General features: G+C 55.8%; 3 protein-coding genes across 3 annotated transcripts; 1 reads left to right on the forward strand and 2 right to left on the reverse strand.

The window, feature by feature from the left end:
- Positions 1-159: 159 nt before the first annotated feature.
- On the forward strand, positions 160-11,488 carry PRICKLE3 (prickle planar cell polarity protein 3). The gene is made up of 9 exons (XM_033202062.1): positions 160-427; positions 1,974-2,059; positions 2,773-2,956; positions 6,705-6,818; positions 7,122-7,259; positions 8,035-8,238; positions 8,335-8,521; positions 9,317-9,616; positions 10,272-11,488. The coding sequence occupies exons 1-9, from the start codon at positions 386-388 to the stop codon at positions 10,886-10,888; spliced, it is 1,872 nt and encodes a 623-aa protein (XP_033057953.1). The 5' UTR covers positions 160-385; the 3' UTR covers positions 10,889-11,488.
- PLP2 (proteolipid protein 2) lies at positions 11,441-15,174 on the reverse strand. Its single transcript, XM_033202063.1, has 5 exons — positions 14,469-15,174; positions 13,287-13,439; positions 13,088-13,183; positions 12,136-12,226; positions 11,441-11,888 (listed from the first exon to the last, which is right to left on the reverse strand). Exons 1-5 carry the CDS (start codon positions 14,817-14,819, stop codon positions 11,866-11,868), a joined length of 714 nt encoding a protein of 237 aa, XP_033057954.1. The 5' UTR covers positions 14,820-15,174; the 3' UTR covers positions 11,441-11,865.
- Positions 15,175-19,952: 4,778 nt separating this feature from the next.
- MAGIX (MAGI family member, X-linked) lies at positions 19,953-24,111 on the reverse strand. The gene is given in 7 exon segments (XM_033202064.1): positions 19,953-20,511; positions 21,228-21,326; positions 21,329-21,398; positions 21,498-21,725; positions 21,799-21,881; positions 22,996-23,142; positions 23,980-24,111. Coding segments are annotated over 7 exon segments (1,002 nt in total). The 5' UTR covers positions 24,029-24,111; the 3' UTR covers positions 19,953-20,185.
- Between the last annotated feature and the right edge of the window lie 461 nt (positions 24,112-24,572).

Below are 24,572 nucleotides of genomic sequence, written 5' to 3' on the forward strand. Positions count from 1 at the left end.
CGCCACCCCTCTCAGTCCAATTGGCCACCTCCGAGTCTCCCCATCCTCCACTACAGAGCCCTCAAGCCCCAGGTCCCGTGAGAGGCTACGTGGCACACCGGGGTTCTGGGGGTCGTGCCTTGTGACGCCCCGCACTGGCCCGGAGCGGGAGGGCAGGGGCCTTTCCCGCGGGGCACCCGGGGCTGCGTGCAGCTCACCTTTAGGCAGGGGGCGCCGTGGCAGCGGAGAGACCACATGCCCGAGGGCGGGCCCTGCGGGGTGCGCTCCTCCCACGAGGGTGTCAGGTTTACGGAACCGAGCTCCCAGGCCGGACGCGCGGTGGCCTGACGGTCGCAAGGATTACATTCGCTTGACCCGGCCTGGCTTGACCCCGCCTGGGCGCTCCATGTTCGCGCGTGGGTCCCGGAGGCGCCGCTCCGGGCGTGCGGTGAGCGGGAGTCAGGGCAGCGGTGGGGGTCGGGGGTAAATTGAGGCCCGGGCGAGGGGGCAATTGATAGGCATGGTGAATAGGTGCCCCACAGAGGGTCTGGGAATCCCATCCCCTGCATTCCCAGACCTGGGGCTGGGGCTGCTGGAGGCGAATGGATGGAGGAAGGTGTAGATCTGGTGGCCCAAACCCCCAATCACCTCTCCGCACACCTTCATCAGCACTCCTGGGAGCTGGTGGGGACCCCTCTCTTGTGAATTGTGGGAAGGAATCCTGAGGGCCAGAGTACTGGGTCCTGGGGCCTTAGGCCTTAGGTTGAGCAGGAACCTCCTGAGCTTCTTTTTTTTTTTTTTGAGACGGAGTCTTTCTCTGTCACCCAGGCTGGAATGCAGTGGCGCTATCTCAGCTCACTGCAACCTCCGCCTCCTGGGTTCAAGCGATTCTTCTGCTTCAGCCTCCCGTGTACCTGGGATTACAGGCGCCCACCACCACGCCTGGCTAATTTTTGTATTTTTAGTAGAGACAGGGTTTCACCATGTTGGTCAGGCTGGTCTCGAACTCCTGACCTCAGGTGATCCGCCCACCTCGGCCTCCCAAAGTGCCGGGATTATAGGCGTGAGCCACCGCGCCCGGCGAACCTCCTCAGCTTCTAAAGGACACAGTACCTTGGAGGAATGTGGACGGACGGATGGAGTCCTACACTCCTGGGATGCCGAAATGCTGATGGTCAAGAGACTGGGATTTGGGGGAACAAGGCTTCCAGGGTTCCGCCTGAGCAAGGGAGTTTGTGACTTCTTAGACAGGAGGGTCTTTCACTTCCTTTGGAGTGGGTCTCTGACCTGGGAATGTGGGGTCTGGGTTTGGTGGTCCAGAGAAGGAATAAATAGCCCTAGGATAGGAGGGGTAAAGGCCAAGGTTTCTTGGGATGGGGGTTTATTGGGATGGGGGTTTCTCAGCAGGGACCTCCTGAGATCCTGGGGAAGGGTCCCCAGTTCCTTGGGTATCAGGGCATGAGGCCAGGGTTTGGGGGAGGAGCTCCTGAGCTTGTGAAGAGAGGGGCAGGGGTTCACGTGGGATCTCAAGGAAGGATGGGGTCTCGTCTCCTACCCTGTGGAACTGGAGTGCTGCTGGCAGCGTAGATGGAGAGGGAACCAGGATGAAGCCTGGGAGAGGATGCCCAGAGTAGGGGCTCTGTGCCCTAGTGGGGAGAGTACTCTGAATTCTCGGGGAGATGCTTGAGCCCTGAAAGGATCTAAGGCTGGTGGGAGGTGTCTGAGGCTAGGGGCGGACGGGAAGGGGGGATTCGAGACCAGCCTAAGGAGTGGAATTCCCTGAAAAGGGGACATATAAGGAGGTGGCTTCAACTGCCCCGCCTCTGCCTCGGTTGTGTCCCGCTCCCCCGCACTCTGGGCGCTGTCCCAGCCTGCCCAGGTAAGACAGGCCCCAGCGTGCGGTCGCGGGCAATGAAGTGAAGGGGCGGGCGTTGACTTCTCTTTCCCTGCTTCCGCGCCTCACCCGGCCCTGCATCTGCTCCCGCCCACTGCAGCCTCCAGAGGCAGAGGACCCAGACCGGGGCCAGCCCTGCAACTCCTGCAGGGAGCAGTGCCCCGGCTTCCTGCTCCACGGCTGGAGGTAAGTGGCTCCCCTAAAGGGCCTCGCCTTTTTCAGAGCTCCGCCTTCGGGGGGGGGGGAGATCCAGGAGGCTTAGGCCACGCCCCTACGCTTGAGCTCCGCCTACAGAGGGATCGCAGTTGGGAAAAGAGCCTCAGGCTCAGATTCAGAGCCCCGCCCTCTAACTCATTCCCAAAAGTCCGGTTCCCAGGAGAGCTCCACCCACTATGCAGCCCCGCCCCCAGAAGAGTTCTACCGTAGCCGCTGAGTCGCATCCCTAGGGAGATTCTTCGTCCCTAGCTCTGAGCACTGCCCAGTGGCCTCCAGCACCCCTCTTAGACTCAGACCTACTCTCCCAGGCCCAGCGTCCTATCCTCCTGCTGGAGCCCTGCACCCAATAGACAGCGCCTACAGCCCCCAGACTCAGGCCCTACCCACAGGCTCAGAGCCCACAAGTTCAGAGCCTCACCACAGGTTAGATGCCTGTGTCTAGTGAAAGTACCCCCACAAAGCGCCCCACTCCCCACGACCTGTCCTCTGGCTTACAGCCCAGCCACTCCCTAGCTCACAGGCCCACCTCCTGCAGCCCCGCCCCCAGGCCCAGATCCCCGTCCCCGCTCACAGCCCTTTGGTGGTGATAATCTGCACGTCCCGGCTCCTCCGTTGGACCTGGGCTGCCGAGGGGTTCAGGTGGGCGACCCCTTAGTAACTGACCCCCATCCCGGCCCTCTCAGAAAGATCTGCCAGCATTGCAAATGCCCGCGGGAGGAGCACGCAGTGCACGCGGTGCCTGTGGACCTGGAACGCATCATGTGCCGGCTAATCTCGGACTTCCAGCGCCACTCCATCTCCGACGACGACTCAGGCTGTGCATCGGAGGAGTATGCCTGGGTGCCCCCAGGCCTTAAGCCGGAGCAGGTGACCAGAGGCCAGCCCTCCACTCTTGCTGTCCAGTGGTTGCACACTAATGCTCACATACACACACACACACACTCAGGTGGGAACCTATTTCTGGGGCTATGCTAGAGTGTGCAGTCAGACCCAGGGTCCTTCTGGCCCGTCTGTGATCGAGGACTGGTCAGCCCCCCATACCTTGGGTGACTGAAGGACCAGTTGCTCAGGGCCTGTTCACCCCAATCCTGTTCTTTTTGATTGTTTGTTTTTGAGACAGGGCCTCACTCTGTTGCCCACCACAGCCTCCCTTGTAGCTGGGACTGCAGGCACATGCCACCATGCCTGGCTATTTTTAACAATTTTTTTGCAGAGACAGGGTCTCCCTTGTTGCCCAGGCTGGTGTTGAACTCCTGGGCTCAAGTGATACTGCCTCGGCCTCCCAAAGTCCTGAGATCACAAGAGCAAGCCACCATGCCTGGTCCCACTCCCTATTCTACCCTCCCAGCACTTCATTCACCACATGACTTCATTGATTGAGTCATTCAACACATAGTTAGGGGGCACCTACTGCATGTGAGACACTGTTATAGGCACTGAGGACACAGCAGTGAGCAAAACACAAAATAACATATCTGCCCACAGGCGTGGTGGTTCACGCCTGTAATCCCAGCACTTTGGGAGGCCGAGGCGGGTGGATTACTTAAGGTCAGGAGTTTGAGACCAGCCTGGCCAACATGGCAAAATCCCGTCTCTACTAAAAGTACAAAAATTAGCTGGGTGTGGTGGTACGCACCTGTAATCCTAGCTACTCAGGAGGCTGAGGCAGGAGAATTGTTTGAACCCAGGAAGCAGAGGTTGCAGTGAGCTGAGATCTTGCCACTGCACTCCAGCCTGGGCAACAGAGTGATACTCCTTAAAAAAAAAAAAAAAAAGGCCGGGCGCGGTGGCTCAAGCCTGTAATCCCAGCACTTTGGGAGGCCGAGACGGGTGGATCACGAGGTCAGGAGATCGAGATCATCCTGGCTAACACGGTGAAACCCCGTCTCTACTAAAAAAAATACAAAAAATTAGCCGGGCGAGATGGCGGGCGCCTGTAGTCCCAGCTACTCGGGAGGCTGAGGCAGGAGAATGGCGTAAACCCGGGAGGCGGAGCTTGCAGTGAGCCGAGATCGCGCCACTGCACTCCAGCCTGGGTGACAGAGCGAGACTCCGTCTCAAAAAAAAAAAAAAAAAAAAAAAAAAAAAAATCTGCTCAGGTGGAGGGTAGATTCTGGAAAGGAGGAACACCCAATAAACAAACCTGTAAATATATGTCAGATGGTATAAGGGCTATGGAATTAAAAAGCAAGGAATGTGGGGTGAAGAAAGAGGGAGACAGGGAGGGAGGGAGGGAGAGAGACACTAGAATTGTAAATAGGGTGCCCAGAGTAAGCCTCTGTGAGAATGTAATGGTTGAGTCGCCCAAAAGGAGGTAAGAAGTGAGCCATTCAGATATCTAAGGTTACAGTGACTCACGCAGGCAAAGGGCATAGCTAATGCCAAGGTCCTGAGGCAGGAGTGTGCTTGGCATATGTAAGGGATGGCAAGGCCAGTGCTGCTGAAGCAGAGTGAGCAAGGGGGAGATCAGCTGGAGATCAGGTCAGAGATGTGGCAGGGGCTATGGAGAGGACTTTGACTTTGCCTGTGAATGAAGGGAAAGTCGCAAGAGGGTTGTGAGCAGAGGACAGCCTGGAGGAATAAGGGTGGAATCAGGAGACCAGTGAGGAACCTGATGATGATGGCGCTGGCACTGAAAGGAGTTATATATATATGGAGAGAAAGAGAAAGAGACAGACAGACAGAGAGAGAGGCCAGCATGGTGGCTCACACCTGTAATCCCAGCACTTTGGGAGGCCAAGGTGAGTGGATCACTTGAGGTCAGGAGTTTGAGACCAGCCTGGCCAACATAGTGAAACCCCATCTCTACTAAAAATACAAAAATTAGCCTGGCATGATGGCAGAAGCCTGTAATCCCAGCTACTCAGGAGGCTGAGCCACAAGAATTCCTTGAACGCAGGAGGCAGAGGTTGCAGTGAGCTGAGATTGTGCCACTGCACTCCAGCCTGGGCGACAGAGCAAGACCCTGTCTCAAAAAAAAAAAAAAAAAAAAAAAGGCCGGGTGCAGTGGCTCACGCCTGTAATCTCCCCACTTTGGGAGGCCGAGGCGGGCAGATCGCCTGAGGTCGGGAGTCTGAGACCAGCCTGACCAACATGGAGAAACAACCTCGTCTCTACTAAAAATACAAAACAATTAGCCAGGCGTGGTGGCGCATGCTACTCGGGAGGCTGAAGCAGGAGAATCGCTTGAACCCAGGAGGCGGAGGTTGCAGGGAGCCCAGATCATGCCATTGCACTCCAGCCTGGGCAACAAGAGTGAAATTCCGTTTCAATAAAGAGTGAGAGAGAGAAAGAGAGTCTCACTCTCTCCCAAGTAGCTGGGACTACAGGCATGCATCACCACGCCTGGATGATTTTTGTATTTTTTGTAGAGATGGGGTATTGCCATGTTGCCCAGGGTGGTCTTGGACTCCTGGGCTCAAGCTATCTTCCCCTCTGGGCCTCCTAAAGTGCTGGGATTACAGGTGTGAGCCATGGTGCTCAGCCTATATTTTGGAAGTAGCGCTCAGAGGATTTGCTTGTGGGGATGGGAGAAAGAGGAGTGAAAGATGACTCTGAGGATAGGTAGATTAACTGATGTGGGAGAGGCCAAGACAGGAGCGAGTTTGAGGGGTAAGAGCATAAGTTTAGTTCTGGCCATCTGGAGTTTGAGATGCCTGTTAGACTTCTAAATAGCCACATTGCCTGGAACTCAAGGGATAAGTTACAGGGCTGGACGTATGTGTTTGTCATTATGTGTCACAGGCTGGAGGTGACACATTAGCCAAGTAGATGATATTTACAGCCACAAGGTTGAATCTAATTCCCAAGAAACTGAATGTAGACAGAGGCAAGAGGACCAAGAGCTGAGTCCTAGGATCCTCCCGCATTTAGGGGTCAGCTAGTTGAGGAGAAGCCAAAACAGGGGCAAAGAAGGAGCAGCCAATAAGGTGGAAGGAAAACCTGGACTGTGTGGTGTCCTGGAAGCCAAGGGAAGAAAGTGTTTCCAGGAAGAGAGAGTGGTCAGCCTGGTGCAGTGCTGCCATCATCAAGTCTGATGACGACTGAGACCTGAACAATTATTTTAACAATGAGGAAGTCATCAATGACCTTGACAGCTTTGGAAGAGGGGTGGGAACGGAAGCCTGCCTAGAGTAGGCTCCAGAGAGATTAGATGGAGAGGAAGTGGAGTGAACACAAGTGCTCATAACTTTCTGAGGAATTTTCCTGTAAAGGGAAAAAGAAAAGTAGACCAGGAGCAGTGGCTCATGCCTGTAATCCCAGCTATTCAGGAGGCTGAGGCAGGAGAATCGCTTGAACCTGGGAGGCAGAGGTTGCAGTGAGCCTAGATCACGCCACTGCACTCTAGCTTGGGCAAAGAGCGAGACTCCGTCTCAAAAAAAAAAGTGGATCAGCATCTGGAGGAGGAAGTGAGGTCAAGACATGCAGGAACCCTCAGCGTGTTTGGGAGCTGGGAGGTGAGGAAATGATCTGCCTTTAGGAAGGAGAGATGGGGAAGTCAGAAGGTCTCTCCTGATGCCTTTCATTTTCTCAGAGAAATAGGGACCCGCCATCTCACTATATCCCAACTCACCTTTCATTTCAGTTGTTTTCTCCCACTCCTGTGTCCTCCCAGGTATATCAGTTTTTCAGCTGCCTCCCAGAGGACAAGGTCCCCTACGTCAACAGTCCTGGGGAGAAATACAGGATCAAGCAGCTGCTGCACCAGCTGCCCCCACACGACAGTGAGGTGAGGAGAGAGAAGACAGGAAGGGCATGCCAGGCACAGGGCACAGCCTGGGTCAGTGCAGGGCAGGATCAGAGGAGGAAGGGTGAGCTGATCTGAGATGAGTGGTTCAGACAGGCAGGGGTCATCAGGGGACATTCCTTGGCAAAACCACAGCTGGGCCTTGGAAGTAGAGGTGGGTACTTCAGGCAGGAGGCACCATCTATAGAAGACCTAGAAGTAAACTTTCGGGACATGGATGAAATCTGGAAGAGAGGCAGGGACTGGCATCAAGGGAGGAGCCTGGGAGATGCCTTCCCCTCCCAGGCACAGTACTGCACAGCACTGGAAGAGGAGGAAAAGAAAGAGCTCCGAGCCTTTAGCCAGCAGCGGAAGCGGGAGAATCTGGGGCGTGGCATCGTGCGCATCTTCCCGGTGACCATCACTGGGGCCATCTGTGAAGAGGTGAGCCGTGGAGGGCCTCAGCGAGTGAGCAGTGCCTCTGCTCCAAGCCCTGGGGAGCAGGACACATCTTCCAAGCACTGGGAAGATGAGGCCTGCCACTTAAGCCCCAGTGAGCTATCTCTAGTGTCCCCTCTTGTGGGCGGGGTCTGTTCCTCACATCTCACTGGTGGGCAGGGACTGCCTCTAAGGCAACCCCTGGTGGACAGGGACCTGTCTCATCGATCCCACTGTCGTGTAGGGTTTATCTGTAAGGAGGAGCTAGTGTGTTTTTCTCCCCCTCTGTGCAGTGGACATGGGGCATGGGCTGTCTCTTTGGTCCCCCTGTGGTCAGAACTTGTCCTCAAGAGCTGACCCACAGTGGCAGGGCCTGTCTGCAGGGCCCAGTGGTGGGCAGGGCCTGTCCTTAGATCCTACTGTTAGGTGAGATCTATTGCTAAGGTCCCGGTGGGTGGAGACTGTCTCTGTGGTTTCCCCCACTAGGCCTGGCCTGTCTGTCTTCCCCACCCCTAATGAGAGAGGCTTGCCTGTAAGGCCACCCACCATGGGTAGGGCCTGTCTCTATGGCTTCCCCCATGAGCAGGGTCAGTCTCTAAGGTACCGCCCAACCCCATCCCTGGTATAGGCAGGGCCTGTGTCAAAGTTACCCCGTGGGTGGGGCTGGTCACAAAGGTTCACCGTGGGAAAGGCCCAAGTATAACATACTTTGGCTGACCCCATCCATCTGACCATCTTGGTGACGGTAATGGTAACCATCTTGGTGCTTGTCTCGTGGCAGTGTGGGAAGCAGATTGGAGGTGGAGATATTGCAGTGTTTGCCAGCCGTGCAGGCCTGGGTGCCTGCTGGCACCCACAATGCTTTGTGTGCACCACATGCCGGGAACTGCTGGTTGACCTCATCTACTTCTACCATGCTGGCAAGGTCTACTGCGGGCGTCACCATGCCGAATGCCTGCGTCCACGCTGCCAGGCCTGTGACGAGGTTTGGGCCTGCCTGCCCAGGGGTGGGAGTGGAGGGTGGGTGGGCAGGGCCAGGAGCAGGCTCGTCTGACAGCCGCACATGGCCTGCGTCCCCCAGATCATCTTCTCCCCTGAGTGCACAGAGGCTGAGGGCCGCCACTGGCACATGGATCACTTCTGCTGCTTTGAGTGTGAAGCTTCGCTAGGAGGGCAGCGCTACGTCATGCGTCAGAGCCGCCCCCACTGCTGTGCCTGCTACGAGGCCCGCCATGCGGAGTACTGTGATGGCTGTGGGGAGCACATCGGTGGGTGAATGCGGTGGGACTGGACAGAGGGATGGATGGACAGCTGGGCCACAGCCCTACCCCACCAGGACTCCTCCCGTCCTCCAGGCCCCATCCTCCATTGTGCCCTGTACTTTGTCCAGCCCCAACACTATAGGCCTGTATGCTTGGCTGCAAGTCCCACTCCCAATGTCCCCACTATGCCATGCTTTCTGAATCCCACCTACACAATGCTAGGCCACCACCACACATCTACACCCACTTCCAGAGGGTGCTCATGCTCTAATTCCAGCCCCAGGGCTCCCCCTACCCCTAGCCTCCACCACCCCAAGCTGTGCCCGGTTCTCCTCCACTCTCCTGTATCAACCTAGGTCAGACCTAGCTTCTAGCTACACCCTACCCTCTGAGAACCACTCCTTTCTCACCAGGGCCACTCCCTACCTGTTAAGCCCTGCCCCTACCAGCCAAGCCTCCTCTTCAGGCCACACCTTCCATTCTCCTTCCGCCTGGAGCCACCCCTTAATGTCTAAGCCTGGCCGGAATCTTAGAGTCCAATGCCCACCCCGCTCTGGGAGAGAGCACCCTGTGAAAGAAAGGGAGGAGTGAGAGAGACGTTCACCAGCCAGTCTCCAGGAGAGAACCAAAACCTGTTTCCTGCTTTCTCCAAAAGGGCCCCATTCTGGAGGAGGGAGGAAGGCACCTAGGGGTCCCCTGCCTGGGATTCCCCACCTCTTCCTGAGAAGGGACTCATTCACGAGAGGTAGGGGTATGCCTGGGAGTTCTGCCTCAGTTTTTCCCCCTGGTGGTTCCCCACAGGCCTGGACCAAGGCCAGATGGCTTACGAGGGCCAGCACTGGCATGCCTCAGACCGCTGCTTCTGCTGTAGTCGCTGTGGGCGGGCCCTGCTGGGCCGTCCATTCCTGCCACGCCGAGGCCTAATCTTCTGCTCTCGAGCCTGCAGCCTTGGTTCCGAACCCACAGCTCCAGGGCCGGGCCGCCGCAGCTGGAGTGCCGGCACTGTTACAGGCCCACTTGCAGCCTCCACAGCCTCTTTCTCTGCTGCAGAGGGGGCATCGGAGACCACCACCAAAGGCACCTGCACGGAGTCAGCACCAGGTGAGCTAACCCTCCAGCCACACCCAGCCACAGCCCAGTCAACCCTACGTCCTTGCCCCTGACTCAACCCTGGCCCTTCCTCCTTGACTCGCCCAGACCCTTCACCTGCTGCATCCCTGGGCCCCGCCCATTTCTCAGCTCATCCTCCTTCCCCACACCAGTCCAGGCCTGGTCTCCATCCAAAACTACATCTGCCTCGTGAACCCTGGTTCCACCCTGTCAATACAGGGCCGATCCCCTACCTCAACTTGTCTCTGCTTGACCCCAAGTTCCTCTTCCTCTTCTCCAGTTGGTCACCCTTCATCCTCTGCAGTCAGGCCCCACTCCATTTATTGCAAACCAAATCTACTCCAGCCTATGCCACACCGCTTCCATCCGAAGGCACCCTTGGTGTCCTGGCCATGCCCTGTGCCCTGGCCACGCCCCACACACCAGTCCCATCTTGCTCCGTGTTCTTCCTTCCAACCCTCTCTCCACCCAAAGCCTGCTCCAGGCCTCACACTTCCCAGACTCCCCACCTCCCTGCCCTTCTCCGACCCCTGCCCCCACTTTCCCAGTCTTAGTGGAGGAAAGAAGGCCCTTTCACAGGCCTCCCCTCAGAAGGGGGCCAGTGGGAGGGCAGATACAAGGAGTCGCTCTGTCTCCCCCTTAACAGCTGCAGGCCCCGAGGAGCCTTCCCGCTTTCTGAGAGGGGCTCCCCACCGCCACTCCATGCCGGAGCTGGGGCTCCACAGTGCCCCCGAGCCGCCCCCAGAGTCCCCCGGCCAGCCTAACCTGCGCCCAGATGATAGTGCCTTTGGTCGCCAGAGCACCCCACGCGTCAGCTTCCGCGACCCTCTCGTGTCTGAAGGAGGTCCGCGCCGGACCCTGAGTGCACCCCCGGCCCAGCGCCGCAGGCCACGAAGTCCCCCGCCCAGGGCCCCCAGCCGTCACCGCCACCGTCATAATCACCATCACCATCACCATCACCATCACCACCACCGCCGCCACCCAAGCAGACGTCGCCACTATCAATGTGACGCGGGATCAGGGTCAGACTCGGGATCTTGCTCCAGCTCGCCCTCCAGTTCCAGTTCCGAATCCTCACAGGATGATGGCTTCTTCCTAGGAGAGCGCATCCCTCTGCCCCCGCATTTGTGCAGGCCCATGCCTGCTCAGGACAATGCAACGGAGACCTTCAACTCCCCATCTTTATCGCTTCCCAGGGACTCTCGCCCAGGGATGCCTCGACAGACCCGACAGACCCGAGACAAGAACTGCATCGTGGCTTGAAGGCAGGCCTTCCTGGAGGGGGTTCCATTCTCCAGTCAGAGTAGACGATGAGGCCTATGCCCCTCACCCCCATGCCCTGCCCCCACAACGCAAGTCATAAATCTTCTTCCTCCCTCCTTTGTCTGTTTGTTTCTACTTTTGTTTCTGTTTTAGAGACATGATCTGCTCTACTGCCCAGGCTGGAGTGCAGTGGTATGATCACGGCTCACTGCAGCCTCAAAAGTTTTGGGTTTAAGTGATCCTCCCACCTCAGCCTCCCAAGTAGCTGGGACTCCTGGCTCGTGTCAGCGTGCCCAACTAATTTTTTAATTTTTTGGTAGAGATGGGATTTCGCCATGCTGCCCAGGCTAGTCTAGAACTCCTGAGCTCAAGCAATCCTCCCGCTGCCTCCCAAAGGACTGGGATTACAGGCATGAGCCACCGCACCAGGACTTTCATTTGTATTATTGAAGTAATTTAATATTTGTTGTAAAACAGGCCTGGCTTCTTTGCCTCCTTGCCGCAGCTGTTTCCACTCCATTTCCCCCTCCTGATGCTTGAAATTTATCCACATTTGATGAAAGGATTACTTTATTCATTATCATATATTTTAACAATGTTTATTATTCATTTATCCCTCTACAGAACCGCCGCCCACACCGAGGAGATTATTTGGATGAGTCCCAACCTGGGGACTGGACTCTGAAATCTAACTTCCCCCTTCCCTCATTTTGTGAATTAGGTGGGGGCATGGTTCAGGCAGAACTGGTGTCTCCTATTGGATCCTGCAGAAGGAGGACCTAGGCACAGGTGTATGGTGGCCACACCCAGGAGGGTTGATTGGCAGGCTGGAAGACAAAAGTCTCCCAATAAAGGCACTTTTACCTCTATGAGGGAGTGGGAGTTGGTTGGCTGGGAATATTGTTGTTGGGGTGGGGAGGAGTTATTTCAATGGAGGAGTTATTTGCAGATTGCAGAAAGAAATGAAGGGAGCTCGCCTACACCGGGCCATCTGCGGGGTCTGCAGGTGAGGAAAAGAGAGAAAGCATTGGCTGAATCTATATGCCCATTTTTTAAAAACAAGATCCAAAGTCCATGAACATTTTACACACAAGAATACTGAAGCTTATGGTACCTATTGGTACAAAAGCCATAAGTACCAATACGGGACCAGAGTTGGCATTCATGCCTTTAAGAGATCCCTTTCCTTTTCTCCTCTGCCCTCTCAGCAACCCCCTTACCCCCAACCAATACACACACACCCTTACCAGTGGGGGCTGCTGTATGTCTTGGCTGCCGAAAGGGGAAGGTGACATAGGCATCATAGCCAAAGAGGCACGTAGCGATTAGGCCCAGTACCTGGGGGACAGGATAGGAGTGAGGAGGGTTAGATTAGGTAGTCAGGTTACTCAGTCTCTTATCTTCTTGTATCTACCACCTCCAGCACCTGCCCCATGCAGGACGGGACTCAAGCCCCAGGTTGGGAAGCCAAAGAACCCCAGGGAAAGGCCAAGAGAATGCATCCTACCCCACTCTCCCTCCTCCTATACCTCTCAACACAGGGAGGCCACACTGTGGCCCTACATGTAGGGGCACAATTCAATTTATACTTTTTTTTTTTTAAGACACAGTCTCACTCTGTCACCCATCTGTCACCCAGGCTGGAGTGCAGTGACACGATCTTGACTCACTGCAAGCTTTGTCTCCTGGGTTCAAGTGATTCTCCTGCCTCAGCCTCCTGAGTAGCTGGGACTACAGGCACCCGCCACCACACCCAGCTAATTTTTGTATTTTTAGTAGAGACGGGGTTTCGACATGTTGGCCAGGCTGGTTTTGAACTCCTGACCTCAAGTGATCTGCCTGCCTCGGCCTCAGACTCCCAAAGTGCTGGGAATACAGGCATGAGCCACTGCGCCCAGCCCCAATTCCTACTACATTTGGGACAAAGTTCTTGCAGATGGTAGTCCAGTGCGTTGACAAAGGGGCCACCTGTTTGTACTTCTCACCAAGGTCTTTGTGTCTGACAAGGGACTGCCCTTCACAGCAAATGAAGACCTTGGGAGGCAAAAGCAAGTCCTGTGCCAAACTTCCCTCGATGCCCTGAGGACAAGTGTGACTTGCTGTGGGTCACACGATTTCTGCCGGAAGCTAAGGCAGAAATGGCCCCTGGCTCCTCAAACCCTTCACTCTGTGCTTCAGAGCTGCTCCCATGGCCTTTACCCCTGCGACGATTTTGGAGTGGTTTCCTCTCTCAACAAGGACAACAATGGAGGTGATCAGGTAGAGGATTGCCGCTATGAGGGTTCGGAAGAAATCCTGTGAGGTGTAGGGAGAAGAGGGAAGTCAGCATCCACAGTTCCCCGACAATCCTAACTGCCCAGACCCCTCCCTGGCCTTGCCATTGTGGACCCCTTCTCACACTCCAAGGCCAGTTGATGAATGGTATCTTGGTGTGCAGGTCACACATGTAGACAACAAAGAAAATAGCAGCAAGGATCATCTCAACCACCGACAAGGAGGAGTACCCTGGTGTGGAGGCACTGAAGCAGATCAGGATCACCAGGCATAATATCTGGAAGGGTGACATGGGAAAGGGGACCTCAATCAGCAACCAGGGCTGAGGAGATTGGTTTAAATTAGGAGTCCCATACTCGAATGACTATGAGCACTGGGGAAATGACACGCAATAATAGCTAAACACTTTTTATGTGCTCACTGTGTTCCAAATTCAATCGTTAGGACAATCTAATGTTCTGGGTACTATTACTACTCTCTCTAATTTGCAGATGAGAAAACTGAGGTACAGAGAGGTTTAATGGCTTGGTCAGGGTCACCCAGCAAGTAAGAAGTAGAGTTGGGTGCCTCAGTTTCCTCCCTTTTCCCTTCTAGGATATGGGCAGCCTGAGGGGAGTGGCGCTGCCAGGTGTTTTGTGAGCCCCGCTGACGCCGGCTTTGTGGCCTTGACCGGGGCTGAACACGCGGTTCCCCCAGCAACCCCTTTGGGAAGCGGTGAGAGTGACACCAGAGAGGCAGGACTCCGTTAAAGGCGCCGCACCCCTTTTACAAGTGACTCAAAGGCGGCGCCCACTTTGAGAAGGGTGGAAACCCCGAAAAGCTAAGGACATCCCGCCCGGCCTCAGAAGGGCAAGGAAGAACTGGCGAAGGGCGGGGCTCTCTACACCGCGGGACTAGCGCGAGGGGGGGCCCCACCCCAACAGGCCCTGCCCCTGGGCGAGCTGCCAGCCCGCCCTCCTGTGTCCAGGCCGCGCCACGCCCTGCCGCAGGAGGCCCCGACTTCCCAGCACCCTGGGACCCCTTCGATGAGTCCACTGATGAGTTAACGCAGCTCCCCCCACGTAGCCCTCCGTATGCGTTATAGGCTCCTTGCCTCACCCCGGGGGCTACCAGATCTCAACAACCTTCGTCAAACCCCACCGACTCGCCCTGCGCCCCGGGTTTCGGGCCTTCACCGTGAACCCACCACCTGCACCCCACTGCCGAGCGCCCCGGCCAAGTGCCTGCCTCACCCGGACCATCCAGTTCCGCGTGGTCCAGCCACCCCATCCCGCTTTTGCCCACGCGCCTGCCCCAGGTCGCTCACAATCTCAGCAAACAGGAGGATTCCCTTTCGGGTGCGCGAGAAGTTGGTGCAGGCGGCCCAGCAGCCAGGGGCCGAGAGGCGCTCAGAATCCGCCATGGCATGGGCTGGAGTCCGTGGTGCCTCGGAGGATCTGCTCGCTTGCTCGTGGTTTCGAGGACGCTGCACACCCAGCTGTCTTGCCCGCCGTCTGGCCGGGAAGGGGGCCCCGGGGCGAAGGAGGGAGTGAATCACCGCGCAGAGATGACGCGGGCGGGGCCGGAGCCGGGCCAGGTGGCTGCCGCCCCGGAAGCCCCCTCGCCCCGCCCGCCAAGGATACTCCCAGCCTGGCGCACAGCCCCCGAGGCGCCCCATCGCCAGGGTGCGTGGCAGCTCCAGGTACCAGGAGTAGTAATAGAGGGACCCTTCGCCTTTTTGGAATGCAAATACACCCGAGACAGCTTCAGCTTAGAACCGCGGGAATCTGGCTTTGGGAGGGAGTGACTCAGTTTCCTTAACTGAATAAAACGGCCTAGGCAGAGTTAAATCCGAAAGACCTGTGGCCCAGTATGTTACCAGAATTCAGAATATTTTTGATTTCAGAAAGTTTTCCCGTGCATATACTCTCAGCGGGATTTGGAGCTGTCGCGTTTAAAAAAAAAAAAGGCCAGGCGCGTGGCTCACGTCTGTAATCCCAACACTTTGGGAGGCCGAGGCGGGTGGATCACCTGAGGTCGGGAGTTCAACACCAGCCTGACCAACATGGAGAAACCCCGTTTCTACTAAAAATACAAAAATTAGCCAGACATGGTGATGCATGCCTGTAATCCCAGCTACTGGGAAGGCTGAGGCAGGAGAATCGCTTGAACCTGGGAGGCAGAGGTTGCGGTGAGCCAAGATCACGCCATTGCACTCCAGCCTGGGCAACAAGAGTGAAACTCCGTCTCAAAAACAACAAAAACAAAAACAAAAAAGCAAAAACAAACAAAGAAACAAAATGGTATGTCTTCAAGAAAAGGTATGAATGTTCACAATAACTGGGTAAGGATTGAAAAGTGTTCCTCCGCTGGGCACAGTGGCTCATGACAGTAATCCCAACACTCTGGGAGGCTCAGACAGGAGGATCGCTTGAACCCAGGAGTTTGAGATCAACCTTGGCAACATAGTGAGACCCTGTCTCTACAAATAATTTTAAAAATTAGCCCAGCGGCCGGGCACGGTGGCTCATGCCTGTAATCCCAGCACTTTGGGAGGCCGAGGCAGGCAGATCACGAGGTCAGGAGTTCGAGACCAGCCTGACCAACATGGTGAAACCCCGTCTCTACTAAAAACACACAAAAAATGAGCCGGGTGTGGTGGTGCGCGCCTATAATCCCAGCTAGTCAGGAGGCTGAGGCAGGCAAATTGCTTGAACTCGGGAGGTGGAGGTTGCAGTGAGCTGAGATCACACCACTGCACTCCAGCTTGGGCGACAGAGTGAGACTCTGTCTCGAAAAAAAAAAGGAAGAAAAAAAAGAAAAAAAAAATAGCCCAGGCATGGTGGCGTGTGCTTGTAATCCCAACTACTCGGGAGGCTGAGGTGGGAGGGTTGCTTGAGCTCGGGAGTTCCAGGCTGCAGTGAACCATGATCAGACCACTGCACTCCTGCGTGGGCAACAGAGTAAGACCCTGTCTCCAAAAAAGGAAAAACAGAAAGAAAGAAAGAAAATTGTTCCTTATTAGATCAGGTCAGGTTTTGCAACCAAATAGTGTCTATCTTGTGGGAAAACCATCGGTTTCCAGAGCTTTTTGTTCTCCAGAGTTTTGGATAATGGATTGCGGACAGTGGAATAGACCTCTGAGCAGTGATGAGGATAAGACCCTGCCAGTGTAAAGGCTGTGTGAGAACAGGGATTGGTGAGCACTGAGTTGCTCAGAAATAGGGCAAGCATTGTTTCTAATGTTAGAGCCCAAGGCCGGGAGCAGTGGCTCATGCCTGTAATCCTAGCACTTTGGGAGACCCGAGGTGGGAGAATCACTTCAGCTCAGGAGTTTGAGACCAGCCTGGGCAACGTAGTGAGAGCTTGTCTCTATTTAAAAAAACATTTTTTGTGATAGTGTTAGAGCCCAGAGAGCCCAAGGTCTGATTCTGTGTTCTGCAATCCCAAGGAAGTCCTAGCCCTAAATGTTGGCCTTCAGTTTCCTGGTTCTGAAGAGAGGGGCCAGTCAGCACAATTGTACATGAGGAATAGGAAAGTTTATTTCTGGGGGACTGGCAAGATGAATGGATGGCTCCTGGGGTGCAAGGCTGGGTGACATTTGTAGACACTTTGTATTTATTTATTTTTTAGTAGAGACGAGGTCTCGCTATGTTGCTCAGGCTGGTCTTGAACTCCTGATCTCAAGCAATCCTTCTGCCTTGGCCTCCCAAAGTGTTGAGATTACAGGTGTGAGCCACCATACCTGGCTAAGTGTGTTATTTTGAGCAAGTAATTTCCCCCAGCTCAGCCTTAATTTCTGCATTTAAGACATGCATCTGGTCTCCTGGAATCAGGATCCCAGAGTTACCCTGAGGGACACACTCTCCAGACTAGATGTTGTTTTTATTCTCATCTCATTTGACGTGGGGGAGAATCATAACTGGATGGCCAGGAGGATTCAACCCAAGGGCCTGCCGGCTCCCTCTGCCAACACAAGGCCCCTCAAAACTAAGGAAAGAGCTCCCCTCTTTCAGCCCCGCTTGCCTGAAGAGTGAGTGAATAGTGGAAGGGATGAAACATACTTTTCCCAGTGATAAGTATGTGCTTGCCAACTCTGCGAGGACACGTCTGAATTTCTGAAACAAGACAAACCTGGTTCCGCTCCAACACCTTTGCACTTGCTATTCCCCCTGCTGTCAATGCCCTTCGCTCAGTGCTTCATATACCTGGCTTCTAGTCATTCAGGTTCCAGCTCAAGAGTTATGTTTTCAGAGGTCAGAAGCCCACCATCATCTCCACAATGTAACCCCCTTTTGCTAGCTTCATAGTTTCATGACTCTCACTTCTCTCTGAATTTTTTTTTTTTTTTTTTTTTTTTTGAGAAGGAGTTTCGCTCTTGTTGCCCACGCTGGAGTGCAATGGCATGATCTCAGCTCACTGCAACCTCCATCTCCCGGGTTCAAGCGATTCTCCTGTCTCAGGCTCCTGAGCAGCTGGGATTATAGGCATGTGCCACTACACCTGGCTAATTTTGTATTTTTAGTAGAGACGGGGTTTCTCCATGTTGGTCAGGCTAGTCTTGAACTCCCAACCTCAGGTGATCCACCTGCCTCGGCCTCCCAAAGTGTTGGGATTACAGGCATGAGCCACATGCCTGGCTTTTTTTTTTTTTTTTTTTTTTTTTTGAGATAAGGTCTCACTGCCATTCCAGCTAGAGTGGAGTGGTGCAATCATGGCTCACTGCAGCCTTGACCTCCCGGGCTCAAGCGATCCTCCCACCTCAGAGTCCCAAGTAGTTGGGACTACAGGCATGAGCCACCACTCCCAGATAATTTTTAAGCCTTTTGTAGAGATGAGGTCTCTCTATGTTGCCCAGGCTGGTATCAAACTCGTAGGCTCAAACAATCCACTCGCCTCTGCCTCCCAAAGTACTGGGATTACAGGCACAAACCACCATGTCTGGCCTGAAATAATAATAATAATAATAATAACAATTATTATTATTGAGACAGATTCTCGCTCTGTCACCCAGGTTGGGGTGCAGTGGCGTGATCTTGACTCACTGCAACCTCCACCTCCTGGGTTCAAGCAATTCTCTGCCTCAGCCTCCCGAGTAGCTGGGATTACAAGCACCTGCCACCACATCTGGCTAATTTTTGTATTTTCAGTAGAGACGGTGTTTCACCATCTTGGCCAGGCTGCTCTTGAACTCTTGACCTTGTGATCCACCAGCCTTAGCCTCCCAAAGTGCTGGGATTACAGGTGTGAGCCACCACGACTGGCCTGGTTTTTTATTTATTCATTTTCTTGTCTTTTTTGTCTGACATCTGTCTACCCTCATTACATACATCAGCTACACAAAGACAAATTGTATGTCTTGTTCCTCCAGCATCTCCACAGTACCTAGCACAGTGCAATGTATACAGTTGGGTTTCAATGCAGGTGAAATTAAGAGGACAGACTTGGGAATCAGGCCTTGATTAAATCTTGCTTAGATCCTCCTCTCTCAAGCTATCTGCACTCCCTGGGCCTCACTTTCCTCCTCTGTGAAATGGACATATTCGGATCGTTGAGTAATGTGCAACTATCGTAGATGAAAATAAATATTGCAATAGAGCCAGTAGCAGGGATAAAACTAAGTACATGGTGGCTGGGGTACTATTATTAGTCTCTTGGGTGTGACTGTATTTATAGGACTGGGGCTCTTGAGCCCTATGCTGACTTCTGAAGAACCACATCTCCACCAGGCTCTAAGTCAGGGGTAGCTGGAAGCCACCCTGGCACAATCCCCCACAATGTCTATCTACAGCTCTAACCACTCAAGTGTTCACCTCTTCACTCTCCAGCTCCCAGCTCTAGCAGCTTGTCTTCGCCGTTCCTCTCTCCTCTCCAAGGCCACCTGAACTCTCGCACTCGGATCCTTTAAATTCTTTCTTCCTTCCCCGTCCCCTCCCCACAGGGGCGAAAGTTGCCTATTCCGTCAGACCACAGCTTCCCTCCTGGGGGGGGATGGGGCCGAGTGCTCAGGATGTGGTGACAGCGGAAGTGACTGGACATTTCTGTCCTCTGCCAGTGCCTTCCTCGCGGCTACCCCGGTTGGAGTCCCTCTGGCCATATAAGCCCTGGCTGCAGGGCTCTGTTCGCAGGGTGAAGGAAACTCTGGGCCTCTCCCGTGCGGGGAACGCCCAGTATGTGGCGAGTGCACACAAGCCCGGCTGCAGTTCTTCACCATGTACGGAAAATGGGGGCACGGCCCAAAGGTTCTAACAGCCTTTTTTAGCCCGGCCCGCCCAGGGGCGCTGACTCACACCTTCCCCGCTCCGCCCCAAAGGGGGATCCAGGGCCCCAGTCGATGCCCGGAGAGTGGTAGCCTACGTGCCAGCAAAAGCTGGCAGACTAGGCCGGAAGTGGGAGACCAGAGGCCCCTGGCGAAGGAAGCCGCCCTGCTTCTAGGCTTCTAGCCTTGCTATCCCGACGTCAGTTGAGGGTCTGGATGATTCCGAGACAGGACTGTGGATACATTGGTGCAGTCCCGCCACGACAGGCTCACCTCTGCATTCTCCATGCCATGCACAATAATTTATGTGTGAGACCCTGTGCACCTCCAAAAAGGTGAAATTGATGAATAAGGAGAGGAGCAGGAGACGGGGAAGAGAAAAAGAAACCACGTCGGGCTGAGGACCAGCGGAAGCAAAGATCCATGTGCAAGCAGGAAAGCAGCAGCATGAAGCTCGTCAGCGATTACTTGAAGCAGGATCAACCTCACCTGCTCCTTTACAGAGTGGCCTGGGCAGCCCCACCCCGCCTCGAGCGCCTGGCAAGTCAAGACCAGATCGAACCATTTTATTACCTCTCCCTCCCAGAACCAGAAGCGCAGGCTAGCCGGGCTGGAAGGGTCGTACCACTGACGCTGCAAGGGGAGTGCGGGCAGAGCCACTGCGCAGCGGGAAGGGGGACCAGACCAAGTGGAAGCTCTCTGGGAAGTGCCAAGCGCCCGGAGGACACACGCGCCGGATCCAGGTTGGGCGGTAACTAGTGAGCCCCGCGCCGTCAGAGGTAGGCTCAGTGCCTCCGCCTTCCGGCTGCCATCTCCTGAGCGAGCTGCGCTGCCCCCTGGACCCCTAGGGCCCGCGAGAGCCGTTCCTCGCTGGGCACTAGCCAGGGCCCCGGGGAACCCGGGATCTGGTCGTTGGGATCCTCAGTGCGGCGCTCAGGAGAAGAAACCGTGGGGCCATCGGCGGCCGCCTCTGGACTAGGCTCTGGGCTGCCCCGGGTCTTCTTGAGCGTCGTCCGGGATGGAGGGTGCTGAACTAGGGAAGTGCTGCTGCTGCGACACCCCGTTACCTCCGGCCCTCCAGGATCTGGGCTGCGATCTAGCCATGACGGGACTACGGATTAGATTGGGTGGTGAAGTAGGGAAGGGAAATCCGGGCCTTTGGCGGAGGGTGGACAGGAGAATCCAAAGGCTGCGGGAGATGAGACCCTGGCCCTTAGAGAAATCTCCCCTCGAGGCCTTCTGGGATCGGCACCACCCCTCACAACCCCGACACCTCCTTTCCCGAGACCCCTCCCCTCCTGGATCCAGAACATGCCCCTCAGAAATCATTTCCCACAATCTCCAAAGGAAATCAAACCCCTCTCATCTAGGATCCCCTGCTCTCTCCTCTCTCATCCCACCTCCGTTGACTCCCAAACCACCAACCCTTTGTTTTTCAGAACTAGACCCCCTACCCTCTGGATCCCCATCCAATTTCCCCCCCTCCTCGGCTAAGATCCACTCTGCCTTCCCCTCTGAGAACTAAGACCCTTCCTTCCAAACACTTGCTTTTATCCTAGACCCCTTCCCTTCTCTCTCCCCAGTACCTGGAAAGCCCACCCTCTGAAATTCCTATCCTTGGGACTGACACCCCTCCCTGCCCCTGCTTTATTCCTATCCTGGGACCCTGTGCCCTCCCTGCCCTACTTGTGAGAATACCATGACCTCTTGCAGACCCTCCCCACAGAGACCACCAAACCCTTCCCACCCAGAATCTCAGCCTCTCCACTCTGTGAATCTCTCTCTTCTCCTCACTGATCTCTGACTTCTCTCCCCTGGGAAACCCGCCAACTCCTTTTTGGGGCTCTCCCACCCCTTGAGACTTGCCAGAGTGGGTCTCCAGAGGCCGACGAAGAACCAGGTGGAGCTGGGGGCCTCCAGCTCGATCCGCTCCACGGCCTGGGCATGGGTGAGGCCCTGCGTTGACTCTCCGTTGATGTGGAGCACAAGGTCCCCGATCTGGAAGAGTGCAATGCAGTCGTGTTGGAAAAGCAAAAGGAGAGCACCCAAACAAAGGCAGGGATAGCACCTACCAACGGAAGAGGCTTCAGGGCTCACCTCCAAACGACCACAGCGCTGTGCTGGACCATCCTTCAGCAGCCCGCGCACGGCCAGTGGAGTGTCCCCAGAAACATCCCGGCCCCCACCTAAGGTGAGGCCAAAGCCTGCGTGACCGCGGACCAGCTCCACAGAGAAATGACCAGAGGCCTGGGATGGCTTCGGAGCACTACGTGCCTTACCCTGGATCACTTGGGGAGGTGCATTACATGTCTCTAACCAACGGTGCTGGAATAAAGGACACTGGTGTACATAGTTTGCCCTGAGGCAGGTTGTCTCCAATAGAAGGATAAGATGTTACCTGGGGCCGGTGATCCACAATAGTGGCATGAGGCAGGCGACTATCTGTGACCTCTATGTCCGCAGAGTCCAGCACGCTAACAACTGGGGGATAAAAGGGTGGAGAGGGCTGTGGGGGCACATGCCATGGAAACTACCTAGGACCTGTTCCCTGAGTTACCATTCTAGCCCATCTACTTGCCTCGCCCCTGCAGCTCATATACAAACTGGCCCACCATTTTTTTTTTTTTTTTTTTTTTTTTTTTTTTGAGACGGAGTCTCGCTCTGTCGCCCAGGCTGGAGTGCAGTGGCCGGATCTCAGCTCACTGCAAGCTCCGCCTCCCGGGTTCACGCCATTCTCCTGCCTCAGCCTCCCGAGCAGCTGGGACTACAGGCGCCCCCACCACGCCCGTCTAGTTTTTTTGTATTTTTTAGTAGAGACAGGGTTCACTGTGTTAGCCAGGATGGTCTCGATCTCCTGACCTCGTGATCCGCCCGTCTCGGCCTCCCAAGTGCTGGGATTACAGGCTTGAGCCACCGCGCCCGGCCAACTGGCCCACCATTTAACTACGCACCATCCCCTCAAGTAATCTTAAAGGCTCTCAGCCCAAACAAATAATTGTTCTGACCCCACCTTCTTAACAAACAATCCTGGGCTCAGCCACGTGAATAATCTTCCAGGCCTTCCTATCTCCCTCTAATAACACGCAGAACACATCCCTCAAGTAACACCATTCGGCCCACCCTGGAGAATGCTACTCCAAAATTTGGCTCCTGAACCTTCCATACAAGCCCTCTAATTAGCCTCTAACCCTCATCCCGTTCCCGACATCTCAAGCCCCGCCCCCATGGCACAATAGGCGCCACCCCCGTGACTCACATTTCAGGCCTGCCCCTTCGCTGCGTCCCCACCCCTCAAGCACTCTCCAGGCCCTGCCTCCCCATAAATGATCCTCGAAGCCCCGCCGGCCAGAAAGGGGATCCACCTCCGCACTCTCAACCAATGCAGCCCTTGCCTACTGTGATAACCCTCAGGAATATTCTAGAATAACCCCAAGGCTCCTCCCACTCGAAGCACCCTCCTATCCCCGCCCCCCAAATCGCGCCCCTTGGCCCCACCCAAGGCAGGGCAGTAGTTGCCGACCGCCCAGGCCTGCCCCTTTGAACCCAGCTCCTCTCCGAACCCTCCCCCAGCGGAGGCCCAGCGCCCGTCACGCACCCTCCTTCCGGCGCAGGCCCAATGTGGAGCCCGCCCTGCGTACCAGCGCCGCCACGTCGACCGCAGCTCGCGCCGCCAGGGGGCGCGCGTCCAGCCGCGCCAGGAGCTGCCGGGCGCTGGGGCCGACTAGCCGGGAGGGGCCGCGGCCTGCGCGGGAGAGGGGACAAGTCAACGCCGACCCTCGGCCTCGGCCATCCCCCACGCTTCCGGAAGTCCGAAGACCTAGAAATGCCCTCAGGATACCCGGCGACCCCAGACCACTCCCTCGATAGTTCCGGAGGTCACTGCTGCCCCTCCCTTCTCACGCGATCCCCTACCATCGCGGGTAGCCGGTGCACCCCCGCCTGCTCCCACGGTGTCCCTGGAGATCGCTGTTTGACTGCAATAGTCCTGGACACCTCCGAACACCACGTGACGTCCTCGACTGCCCCCTAATCATCTTGGATGCCCACTCCTCGCCCCCGATATCTCAGGGGACCCCGTTTCCCCAAATATCCTGAGAGAACACAGCCTGACCCCGTAGCCCCGGAACCCCCAATTCTCCAAGTATCCTAGGCAACCCCTGCTACCCCATGAATTCCCTCAGAGGGCCTGTTCCCCCACGGCCCACGTACCTTCAGATTCCCCTCCACAGGTCCCCAGGGGACCCCAGCTCCCCTCCCCCCAGTTCACTACAGCCCCTGAGTGCCCAGGTGTCCCCAGTGACCACGGGCAGACCCCTCCCCGCACATCCGCACATCTCCCTGGAGACTTCTGAGAGCCCCTCCCCTGCTCTGGTGCGCGGCCCTTTAGCTCAGGTGTGGGTGTGGGTGGGGGACCTCGAGCCCAGCCTCCGTCGCTGGGCCCCTTCCCCCTGCCACCGCCACTTAGGCGCCAGAGCCACTCTGTTTACCACCTGTCAGAAGGAAAAGGTGTGGAGCAGACAGGCGAGAACAGGTGGCGGCGACTCGCCCTGTCCTTCCCCAACACCTCTGATCCTTGTACCTCCTCTGCTGCCCCTAGGGTCCGCGGCGTCCCCTGTGCGCGGCTCCATGGCCAGTAGTCCGCCGGGTGGACACAGGGCAGCCAGCTACGAATTTTGAGCTCTGGGGCGCGCTCACCTGGCGGCCCGCCCGGGCCCTGGAGGCTGAGGCTGGCAGGTCCCGTGCCTGGCTCCTGGACCCGTGCGATGACCTACCTGGCAGCCAGTAAGGAGGCCTGGCTGTGGGAGCCAGCAGGAGTGCTTGGCCTCACTCTGCTGCAGGCACCGCACTCTGTCAGCTGAAGGTCCTAGTTAGAATTTAAAGGCCTGACTATACCAACTGTTGCTGAAGATATGAAGGAAATGGAACTCCTATACCGCCGGTGGAAATGTAAAATGATATTGCAACTTTATTTATTTATTTAGAGACGGAGTTTCGCTCTTGTTGCCCAGGCTGGAGTGCAATGGCGCAATCTCGGCTCACTGCAACCTCTGCCTCCAGGGTTCAAGTGATTCTCCTGCCTCAGCCTCCTGAGTAACCGGGATTACAGGCAGGCACCACTACACCCCGCCAATTTTGTATTTTTAGTACAGACGGTTTTTCTCCATGTTGGTC

Source organism: Trachypithecus francoisi, unplaced genomic scaffold, assembly GCF_009764315.1.
Source record: "Trachypithecus francoisi isolate TF-2019V2 unplaced genomic scaffold, Tfra_2.0 Lachesis_group6, whole genome shotgun sequence".
Classification (NCBI taxonomy): Eukaryota; Metazoa; Chordata; class Mammalia; order Primates; family Cercopithecidae; genus Trachypithecus; species Trachypithecus francoisi.